The sequence below is a fragment of the Aptenodytes forsteri genome, unplaced genomic scaffold (assembly GCF_000699145.1).
Source record: "Aptenodytes forsteri isolate BGI_AS27 unplaced genomic scaffold, ASM69914v1 Scaffold46, whole genome shotgun sequence".
Classification (NCBI taxonomy): domain Eukaryota; kingdom Metazoa; phylum Chordata; class Aves; order Sphenisciformes; family Spheniscidae; genus Aptenodytes; species Aptenodytes forsteri.
Genome location: NW_008794774.1, coordinates 4,577,034 through 4,588,867, shown reverse-complemented (window position 1 = coordinate 4,588,867; position 11,834 = coordinate 4,577,034). Strand labels below are relative to the sequence as shown.

General features: G+C 39.9%; 1 protein-coding gene across 4 annotated transcripts in view; it reads left to right on the top strand.

Annotated features, from left to right (window-relative positions):
* The first annotated feature begins 3,481 nt into the window (after positions 1 to 3,481).
* Positions 3,482 to 11,834, top strand: part of ZDHHC21 (zinc finger DHHC-type containing 21) — a 35,841-nt gene continuing 27,488 nt past the window's right edge. For all 4 annotated transcript variants that reach the window (XR_002086125.1, XM_009274277.1, XM_019470770.1 and 1 more), the window contains exons 1-4: positions 3,482 to 3,570; positions 7,323 to 7,526; positions 8,344 to 8,442; positions 11,198 to 11,309. Coding sequence is in view for 3 of the 4 variants with exons in the window: in XM_009274277.1 (XP_009272552.1) it covers positions 7,373 to 7,526; positions 8,344 to 8,442; positions 11,198 to 11,309 (365 nt within the window). In the remaining variant the exon portion in view is untranslated. The remainder of the gene's footprint in view (positions 3,571 to 7,322; positions 7,527 to 8,343; positions 8,443 to 11,197; positions 11,310 to 11,834) is intronic.

The following is an 11,834-nucleotide window of genomic DNA, read 5'->3' as shown; positions in this document are numbered from 1 at the left end:
GAGGGGTGCCCCGTGGCCAGGCCTCTCCGGAAGTCTGGTGCCCGAGCGCTGCTCTCGAGGCAGGGGCTCGATGGTGGGGCCGCTGCCGCCCCCCCGCGGCGATGGGCTGGAGAGCGCCGGCTGCCCCTCGGGGCGCGGTTTGGCATGGGCCTGGGAGCTGACCGGTGTGGTAGGCTTTCTCTGGGGTGCGCTGGGGGCCTCCGCATCGCCAGTCTTGGACGTCAGCTTTACCTGTGTTAAACCTGCGTTGCCAGTCTGGGATGTCTGCTCTTACCTGTATTAACTTTTAACTTAAGGAATGCTGTTTTCTGTGTAGAGAGCTGGGGGAGGGAAATCCTTAGCAGACTTCATCAGTCTCTCCTTGTCTACGAAATAAATACTGTTGTCATTTTCACGAAGCTCCACGATGCTGCTTTTTCTGCTAAATGATGAGGAGGGTGTTTGCTGCTTTTGAGGTGGGAATGGAAGAGGTGCGTGGGTTTTGTTGGCTGTGCTGCCCCTCGGGGCGCGGTTTGGCATGGCCCTGGGAAGGCTGACCGGTGGTAGGCTTTCTCTGGGGTGCGCTGGGGGCCTCCGCATCGCCAGTCTTGGACGTCAGCTTTACCTGTGTTAAACCTGCGTTGCCAGTCTGGGATGTCTGCTCTTACCTGTATTAACTTTTAACTTAAGGAATGCTGTTTTCTGTGTAGAGAGCTGGGGGAGGGAAATCCTTAGCAGACTTCATCAGTCTCTCCTTGTCTACGAAATAAATACTGTTGTCATTTTCACGAAGCTCCACGATGCTGCTTTTTCTGCTAAATGATGAGGAGGGTGTTTGCTGCTTTTGAGGTGGGAATGGAAGAGGTGCGTGGGTTTTGTTGGCTGTGTGCTCCAGCAACACAGTGCAAGGAAATACAATGCCCTCTGACCTTTCCTAGTTTCACACTTTCATTTTCCAGCTCCAGTAGTTAGTAAAATGAAAGTGTAGGTCTTCGTTCCCTTCGCACCGAGGTTCCAAACAGCAATGTGCTTCAGTAACATACATTATCTGTCTACAAGTAGCTGTTTGGTCAGCAGTAAGTGAAGATACTTGTCATGGATTTGTGAACGACGAGGATATAGCGTGTATACATTAATCTCAAGCCACGTCCCAGTCCAAGCCCGTGTGGCATCTTTCATGAATGCAGTAGATGTTTACAGGTACGCCTTGCAAGATCCTATCTATAAAAAGGAATTGGGTGGGAATGTTTTGCCTACCTTAACCAACCTGTGAACAGCCACCTAAAAACTGTGTAGTGCCAAGGTCTCTACTAACAACCATCTACTGTATAAACATGTGCAATGCCAGGTACGTGGGGTTTTGTCATGGCAAAAATACGCTGCTGCTTGTATTAACTGGTTATTCGGATACTAGTTTTGTTAAACGGAAGAGCTGCAAAAGGCGTAATAGTAATTCTGTTCTGACACTTGGTAACATCACGTGACTTCTTTAAAATGTAGTTAAAAGTAATTTAGTTGACAAGTCCAGTTTTTTTTTTTTCTGGTGAAGTGTATTTTTAGTTTTATATCAGTAGTTTTTGGCAGTAATTCTTAAGTTTTCAGGGAACTCACAGATATAAAACCACAGCTGGATCCACAAATTGATGGAGGCTGTTGATTGTTATGGCCTTGCCTTGGCTATCACAAATATTATAGCAAGTGTATCTCTTGTATGTCTACTCTCTGTTCCTTTTTCTGTCTGAATTGCTTAGAATACAGCCTTTTTAGAAAGTGGAGTTTTTCTCACTGTAGAAGTGTATTTTATAGATTGTAGTATTGTTCAGTTTGCGTGGGTCTTAAAATTGTGTTTCACAGTGAGCAATACTATGAATTATTGATCTGTGTCATTCTGGACTGGTTTAGGCGTTTGTGAAAAGAGTTCTGGAAGTCGGATTTCACAAGTCTTACTTTTCTTACTGAAGTAGAAGTCCAGGGCTAAAGTGAGGCAGAATGTATAGGATCTTGGTTTCTAGTTATGTATCAGTGCAATGGCTATTAAAGTGCAAGGAGCAGGCTGTCACCAGAGCTGGTTGTCATGCTGCTTAGGATGAGAAATTGAGTAGTGCTTGTACTGGGTTTATTTATGAAACAGAATTTTCTAAGTATGTTTTGGGACAGTCTTGATACAAAATTTTGTATTTTTTGAAGTTTGCATTCAAACAAGCCACTAAAACAATCTTTATTTCATGTTAACATTTCTGGTTAGTGCAAAGCTTTCTCATTTCTTGGAAGTGACTTTCTGCCTGCCTGACTCATTCTGTGCTCTCATTATTCAGTGGACGTCACATCAGAAGGTGTATTGGAGGTGATTGTAGTGAACAAATACAGAGTTTATGATACCGTTAATTGAATTGGACAGAAAGAAAAGGGTTAGGAAAAAATGCTGTCTAGGCATCCTGTAGTAAAAGTATTTTTTGGAAAGGCAAGAACAATTCTTGATCATGTAGGAAAGATTCAGTCATGGTTTGGTAAATCTGAAGCTTTTCACAGCCACGGCTACTGTTTGCTGTCAAATGCATTGTGTTTGAGGTGTTTATTTAGAAAAAATGGCTATAAATTAGGGAAAGAGGGAAGAAAACCACAAAACCTCCAACATGAGTGTTGTGTATTTTATCCTAAATTATTTCATTGGAAAATTTTTAGGCATTGCATGTATGAATACTGAGTGTATATGGATATAAATCACTTCATTTTTTCAACTGATTTGTTGTAAACCTGCTCATAGCCTTTCTTCCTCTACTTATTGTAGCTATTCTTATCAGAAATGATGCATCCTAAAGAGATCAGTCTTCTTTTCTTTTGACATTGTATTTGAAAGAGTAAATACAGATTTTTTTAAAAGTATGTTTAAGAAGAGAAGACTATAAATTCACCTTGTCTGTGAGTTAAATTGGAATCTAGTACTTTCTACCTAATCATCAGAATGTGCACGTGTTAGGTTTTCTTTACACCCCTCACCCCCCTTACATATTTCTGTATGGTACATAAACCAAGAGGGAGCGGGGAAAAAGCTCACTTTGCTGGAGGAAGTCAATGTATTAACATTGTTTATGCAATATTGCTGACAAAAGTATAACGAAAAATATAAAACTTAATTTATCATTACAATAGGCATGCAGGAAGCAAGTGTATCACAATTTAAAGTAACTGAAACACACTGGCAGTAGTGCAGTTTTGTATAGACCTTTCTCTGAACACTCCCATCCTTTTAAATCTATGTTAAAATTGTGAAATGGCCTAGAAGTGAAATTTGAGGAACGCTAGTTAGAATCAGCATGTCGGTTCAGACATGGGAGGCGAAGGATCTGGATATCTCTGTGAATAGCTTGGGAGGAAGCTCTACTTAGGCCGAGGTGAGGTATGAAGAACAGAATAGAAGGTAATCTACGATATGCTGCCTTTCAAACCAGTGATGATGATTGATAGAGTATCGCACTCTTTTCTGTCTCTTTCAGAAAAGATACAGAAGGTCATGATGAAAAACCTCCCTTTCTTGAGAACGGGGCCTTTTTTTGCATAGTTCCAACTTAATTGTGGAACTTGCCATCAAAGGTATGGGTTTGGGGTGTGTGTGTTTGTTTTTGTTTTGGTTTGTTTTTTTAATTATAAAAGTGAATAATGTCATGCAGGCAAAAGTTAGGCATGAAGTTATAAAAATTTGGGATATATTTCCATTATAGGCATTCTTACTGTTTTGTCCAGAATCTCTCTCACTGCCTATTGCTCATATATTATACTTAGTAGGTCACTCAGAAACAAGTATTTCAGTACTTATATCTCTCTGTTTTGTTTGTTGAGCTGTTATTTCCCCTTCTGAGGAAGTGCTGTGAAGTCATGGAATCTCTGCTGCTCTGGTAAGATGGAAAACAGACGGGTTCTTCAGTGGTCAGCAGTGTTTCTAGCTGCCTCTGGGTTTTTTGGCCTCTCTGTTTCTGTCAGTCTGCATGATTTCCCCTTTGTAAATACATGCTGGCTACTCCCAATCACCTTCTTGTCCTTCATGTGTTTGGAAACAGTTTCCAGGATTATTTGCTCCACCTTCCCAGGGATCAGGGTGAGGCTAACAGGCCTGTAGTTGCCTGGGTCCTCCTTCTTGCCCTTGAAAACAGGGCTTTGACGCTTTCTTGAGTCCTCTGGAACCTCACCCATCAGCTTAAAACTTTCAAACATGGTTGAGAGTGGCTTCACAATGACAGGGCCAGCTCTCTCAGCACTCATGGTGGCATCTCATCAGGTCCCATGGAAGTGTTATGTCCAGTTTGTTTAAAGGTTTCTTAATCTGATCCTCCCTCACTCGGAGTAAGTCTTTCTTGCTCCAGACTTTCCCACTGCTCTCAGGGGTCTGGGATTCCAGAAGGCAGGTCTTACCCGTAAAGAGCCAGGTGAAGAAGGCGTTTTGACCTTTTTGTATCCTTTTACCAGGTACCCTGCCCCATTCAGCAGCAGGCCCACATTTCCCCTAGCCCTCCTTATGCTGCTTGTGTACCTGTACAAGACTTTCCGTTTGACCTTCATATCCCTCACCAGATTCAATTCCAGGTGGACTTTGGCTTTCCTAACCCCATCCCAGTACACTCAAATGGTGTTTCTGTATCAAGTGTGTGCACACACTTGATGTGGCCCCACTTCACCTCTGTTTTGTTGATTTATAATCAACATGATTATATGTTGATTATAATATATTATATTATGATCTCTATTGTCCACATCACCCTGCATCCTTTGCTTGCAAACCCTGACCACCACTTCCTCCCTTGATCATAGGTCACCACCTCCCTCTCTCATAGTTCCTAGTTTAAGCCTTCCCTTAGCAGATTGACCAGCCTGTTGGCAAAGATGCTTTTACCCCACATAGTGTCAGGTGGATCCGCACCGCCTCCCCTGCAGTTCTTGATTCTCAGAGGAGGTCCTATGGATGTAAAAGCTGAGTCCCAGCTTTTGACACAAGCTGCACAACCACTTGTTGGTCTGTGGGATCTGTCTACTCCTCAAGTCCTTCCCCTTCACCAGCAGGATGAAGGAGACACCACCTGGTCCCCAAGCCCTGGTCCTCATACTCCAAGCCACGTAGTCATGCTTGATACGCTCTGGACTCTGCTGGCCATATCTGTGGTGCCCATATGGAAGAGCAGCTGAGCTTAACAGTCTGAGGGCCAGACTACTACCAGGCTCAGTAATAGCCTATCCGTGGTATCCAGGACCCAAGCCCCTGGCAAGCAGCAAACCTTGCCAGGTGACGGGTTGGGCTGGCAGAGGTGCCTCTGTCCCTGCCGCAGGGAGTTTCCCACCACTGTTCCTTGCCTCATCCTGCCCGCACTGCCACAGGACTTGGGCACCGCCAGCTTGGAGGCTTCATTGGACAGAACTCCCCGTCTTTGCCTGCTGCCAGGGCTCGGAACCTGTTCTGTAGATCAGAGCTGCAAGCGGAGCAGGAACCGTCCTCCTGGTGCCAAAGCTCACAAGCTCCCAGGCTTTGCCAGACTCAGCATCTCCATGCCTAGCCTGACAAGCTAAGGCTCTGCCTGCATCTCCTTGGTGCAGTGGGTATTCTGTAGCTACAGGGTCTCGGAGGGGATCTGGTCCATCTCCTTTTCATCATCCCTGATGTGCAGTCTGTTCACCTCCTCCCCCAGTTTCTCTGCTTGATGAGACAGATCCTCCATCAGTGCATGCTTAGAAGGATATAAAAAGTTTTTTACTTCTAAACCTGCTGGTTGCCAAAGCTAACTTACAACAGAGACACATTAAGAACTGGCAGATTCAGGAGGATAATACTATATCATTTATATGTCTAGAGACTGTACATACATGTGTAGTATATTAATACCATGTATACAACAGACTATGGTGCATGCATGCTACATATAGTGAAATTAAAAAAGAATAGTAAATATAGGCCTAAATAGTTTTTATGATTATCATGAACTTAAAAACAGTTTTAAGGGCATAGTAGCTGTGTTCAGTATGCAACATGGGTTCGTAAAACAAGTGTTAGTGAATTTGATGCATTTTTAGGATAAAAATAAGCAGTTAATACTCTGCTATACTTGAATGGGAACACTGTTGCGCTGGAAGACAGCAAACAAAGGGTTATGATAAATAGTGCATAGGAGAAGTGTGGAAAAATGTCAGATGGCTTACTTGGGTCTGATTTTGATTAGAGATCTAGAAAAAGAAGAAAACGACATTAATGAAACTTGTGGATAATATTAAGCAGAGAAGTTGTGAATGCGAGTGAGGATAGACAAACAGGTACCAAGTAAGCAAAACCCCTGGAAACAGAGATGTCTGACTGATAAACAAGATGAAATTTCAATGCAACAAGTAGAAGCTGAAAGGAATGGAAGGAAATCCATCTGAGATGGACAAGTCCCCTGAAGCCGAGAAATCAGGGAAACTGATGGGTAGGAGAGTAGCTTGGGGTTTATGTGTGTGTTGCAATATTAAGATATGTGTAGGAAGGCAGCCTGGCAAAAGAAGTAACAGTAGCAATCCTTCCCTTGAAGGTTCTGCTGAATAGTGCTTACGACTTAGTGCTGTGTTTTTATGAAGATCAATTTATGAAGCTCTGAAGTTCATACTGTAGGACTTGGTGGGGTTTCTTCAGTCTAAAACAAAAAAGAACCCAGCAAGCTAAACTATCAGAATGGAAACCTTCATGTTTTAAGTGTGATTAATAGTGAGAAAACTTACTATTGTATGATACCTCTTAATGATCTACATGAAAGATGTTAGGGTAGTGTAGTTCCTTTCTCTATTGGTTTGCTATAAATGCTGTGAAGGAGGTTTTTTATGCAGGGAAAAATGACAAATTCCTAGGGAAGCTTGTGACTGTTTCAGCATACAAGCTTTTAAAAATAATCTTGAAATACAGTTGGGAGACTACGACAGATAGGTGGGATGAATCCTTGTATAACATAAATCATTCCCTGTATTTCTTGTTTGCTTTGCAACCTTTTTATTTTGATGGGAGACTTCTTTCCTTTAATGTTTGTATCCTTTGCTGCTGCCAGCTGGCTGACCGTTGCTTGCTTTACCTATTAATAGTTTTCCCAGGTACTTGTTTTACTTGCACCTTGATGATAAATGTTACTTTTTAGCAAGATATAACTAATTAATGAAACCATAAAATTTCTCTTCCTGGTACTTGAACAGTGTATGTGAAATGTCTGTAAGTTTTCATTTAATTCCTTACATCAATAACTGACAGGGGTTTTTTTTTCCTATTTGAATGTATGTGGAACCCTGTAGGTTGCATGGTACTAGTTAATTTACTCTTTTTTTTTTTTAATTTATCTCTCTAGGATAATCTTTTCTTCCTGGGTCGTGACAGATTATTACCTGTTTGTGTTCGATGGGACGACGAATTCACTTTGTGGTTGACCCTCAGGGTTGGTGCTGCATGGGCCTGATTATCTTTGTCTGGCTGTACAATACAATCTTCATTCCAAAAGTCATCCTTTTTCCTCACTATGAAGAGGGACATATTTCAGTTGTGGCAATTTTCTGTAAGTCAATTTAACTTAGCCCTTTTTTCTGCTAGTAAAAATAGTATCTTTGGGCACTAGTTAACATATATGAGAAAGGTCAGAAAATACAGAATAAGGTAAAGGATAAAGACAAAGGATAAGATAAAGAATAAGAGTACTGGGACACATCCTACATTTTTGTGTTCTGAGAAGTTGAGACATTTCATTCATTTCAAAGGTGTTATGGTAAAACTTGTTTGTGTGGAAACTGGGGAAAAGCATTAATATGGCTTTCAGATCCTGTAGCTAGAACTTTTTGAGAATTTCAGGCCCACAACTCTTAGTGCTTGTCAGAATTTGGGGTGGTAGTACTGATGGTTGACAAACGGAGTTTTGTTAGTTTTGTCATACATCCCTGGATGGGTCAGCTAATATGAGTTATGCTAATAGGTTTTGCTGGGGAAAAAGCTTGGATTATAACTGGAACCAACTTTGAAGTGAAGGTGGACTATTGAGAATGTCCTTTCACATAGAGGCTTTGAGGTGTAGAATGATTGGTGCTTATTTGATAAGACAGTGGAGGAACTTCTTAAATATAGTAGTAAGGTCATAGTGGCATCCTGCTGGTGCTATCAAAACAGTGTTCACTGCTACCTTTTCCTCTCCCTTTTTAAGACTGGGGAGTACTTAATATTGTAGACTGCATAGGACCAAAAATGTATCTGGAATTGAATGAGAAGGCTGAGTAATTTCCAACTCATGGATGGATGCTGGAGCATCTATATTTTTGATGCAGTGTATTGTAGATATTTTGTACACCTGAAAAAGACTAACAAAGGCTTATTTATTTTTTCAGGTTATTACTTCTGCTCATTGTTTTGTATAGCTTCATTACTAAGAGCCTCAGCAGCTGATCCAGGAAAGCTACCTGAAAACCCAAAGATACCAATTACAGGTACATTAAGTTGTTTCTATATAATTGAATAATAAAAATTCTTTTAATGTCCTCAAAATAATTAAGAATCAATTTGGTTTTGTGAGATTTGATGGAAACCATGAGCTGTCTCTGCTGAAGCATTGTTAATGAAATTAAAATCGGCATGTCACTGTTTGTAACTTGTAAATTTCTAGCACTTTCCCTTGTGTAGACTCAAAACTTCTTTTTCAAAAGTTGTATTCCATCGGAAGTTTAGTTATGTAGGAACTTCTGCTAGGAAGGTTTTTCCATGGGAAGAACTTTTTTGCATTCTAGGCTTTCAAACATATTGCATATACTTCTAACTTGATAATATTTAATAAAAAATGTTTAGAGATGGTTAGTCATTATAATTCTACAGCTTTTTTCTAAGTTAATTTATAAGATGTCGAAAGTGGTCGTAGAAGGTACTCTTACACTGGATTTTACCTGTGCATTTTTTACACATTTTTTTCAGTGGCTTATGTTTGTATGGGCTGTTAACCAAACAAATGTGATGCTAATTACATTGCATTGCTATAGAGTAGCAACTTAACATGTGAGAATTCCCTTCTGTCCTTGTGAATTTATCCCACAATTCCTGTATGGTATTCAATGCTCCAGAAATTGGAGCAAATTTGAAACCTTAATAATTCTCCACAGAGAAAGCCAATATTTTTATGAACTGTTTGATACTATTAAGGTGCTTGTCTAATGCATAGAGCTTTTATGCAGCAGTTTAGAATGGAGTAGGGCTATTAAACAGCATGAGCTTTGTCACATTAACAGAAAATACTTTTTGAATGTAGAAAATGTATCAAATGCAGTGAGGGGTGAATATTTCAGTCTTGTCTTGCAACATGGTGGATGCCAGGAGTAACATTTTGCTCTCTCTTCCTGATGTTAGTGAGAACCTAGGATGATGTGTTTGGAAACATGATCTGTGTAGCCTCAGCACTGATGCTACCATATGCACAAACTGGGCGGCAGATAGTAGGAAAGGATGTATCTCCCTGGGATTCAGATGTGAAACAACGATTGCAGAAAATCTCATGTTGGTGTTCTTTCTGCTCCTGGTAATTGAGCCTTTGATCCAGTAAAATGAAAGGTGGCTCAGACTTGGGTTCTGCAGTCAGAGTTCTTGCTGCAGGAAGAACAACATGGATTCTGCAACCTGACCTGAAGAATGAAGACACTCTGTACAGTTACAGACAATTACATTTATGACTGAATGTTCATTTACCTGCAAAATACTAGGACCAGTACAAATTTCCTTTGTGTGCAAATGTTTCTTTCTCTTTTAAGTGATCCCTTTGAATAGCTCTCTAACCTCTTCATGCTCCATTCATTTTGTATGGCAGTGATACTTCATAGATACTTCTGAAGATGGAACACTTAGACTTGACTGTGACATTGATATTATGATTTGGTGTGTGCTATATCAAGGGGTTTGTACTTTCTAAAGTAGCACTTCAGTTCTCTGGTATTCTCTAGGTTGACAGGAAGATACATTTTTGCATGGTATAAATTGTATTCAGAAATGAGGTTGGGGTGTTTCTGAACTCTGCTGGTAGCTACCCTATTAGGGAGTGACACCTTTGTGACACTGGATTTATGGGAACAGATTGTAAATCAGTTTCCATCTGGCATTATTACTAGTTTAATGATCTCAGATGTTGGGCTTCCTTACTTCCAGTGTCCAAATGTTATTTTGCAGCAAGAAAGACAAGATTAGAGCTGCCTGCAGGTGGCTCAGAAATACTAAATTTAGCTTTATTTTGTTTATATAGGGACAATGCTTTACCATATAAAATTTCAGAATGCCCTACTGTAAAAACTAAGCTTATTTTTTTTCCCCTGGGATTTAAGAAATTTCTCTGCATCAAAAAAGTTCTATTTATGTAGAAACAACCAGTCAAAGTATTTAAGATTCTCAGTCATGCACCTGTTTTCCTTAAAGACAGAAAATACTTCCATTTTGTGAATGGAAGTATTACAGTGTTGGTGTGATTTCTTTCCCATGTGAAGATGAACTTTCTGAGTATTATAATTTGAATTCTCATTTTCAAAGGCTTCCTCTAATTTGGGTGGTGCAATCTGAGATAAATTATAGCTAAGCTGAGCAATAGTAGCTCCTGGTGGTTTCAGCTACTCAGTATCTCTGGACATCAGCTTAAAGAATCTCACATTGGGCATCCAAAAATAGTGTATAATTTTGAATACAAGCCTATCCTCTATCTGTTCTTTGGTTGCCTTATGTGTAAAATTGCATGTTGAGAGATGCAGGTCTTAAAATGCTTTGAGATGGAAGATGCTCCTGAAGTGTTCATTGCATGTTTTATGTTAGTTAGCTAGCTTTGACAAATTTGAGTAGCAGTATTTCCTCAGGAGGTTTTGGAATGGCAGGGAGGTTGCACGATGGTTCTCTAGCAGATATGTTTTTTTACAGTAGATGTGTAAGAAAATAACTGAATTACGGTCTTCCTTGTTTGAGTGACAGCTTTTGCGCTGTAATAATTATTCCCTATAAATATATAGGAGGGGAGAGGATTTTGGAGAAAACTGTCACAGAGTGGCAGTAATATATTCAAGTTTAATTAAGGTGACAGTGGGAAAAAAGTTTTCTATATGCTGCTTACCCTTCTCAGATCATAGTAAGAATTTTTTTCTCTTTGAATCACTAGCATACAGATTTATCATGAGCGTGCTGTACTGAGTTTAAATCTCTGTAAGGCATCTTTACATTTTCACCTAGAACAAGAATATTGGGAATTATGTAACAAATGCAATATGATGAGACCAAAGCGTTCACACCATTGCAGTCGTTGTGGACATTGCGTGAGGAGGATGGATCACCACTGTCCATGGTAAGACCAGGACATTGGGTCTAACAGTCTGCTGTTGTTTTAGTGAATCATTTCAAAGTTCATGGTCTTGACTATTGCTCATTTGTCATATTTTTTCCCAGTAGTGCTTAATCATCTAGGAATTTAGAGCAGGGAAAGAACAGCTTTGAGCCTTTGTTATGTCTACAAATAAAACTGACAGTAAGAACTGTTGCAGTGTTACATTTTATCATTGTCAAATTGTTACATGCCATATAGTTTCGGAAAATTCATGTATTTTGTTTAAAGAATTGGAATTTCTACTCCCAGAACTGATCTCAACATAATTAATTTGTACATTCCAGATTTATTTCATTTGTTGCAATTTAGTTTCTGATGCTGGAAAAAAGTATTTTTTGTAGGAAATTAAACAATATGTTTCTTGGATTGAAATAAAAGATTACAATTTCAACATAAGAGGGGATGCTCTTTATAATAATAAAAATAGATTATGGTTTCAGACAGTTTTGTTTTTAGTTTTTACTCAATGGCTGTTTTGCGTAGAAA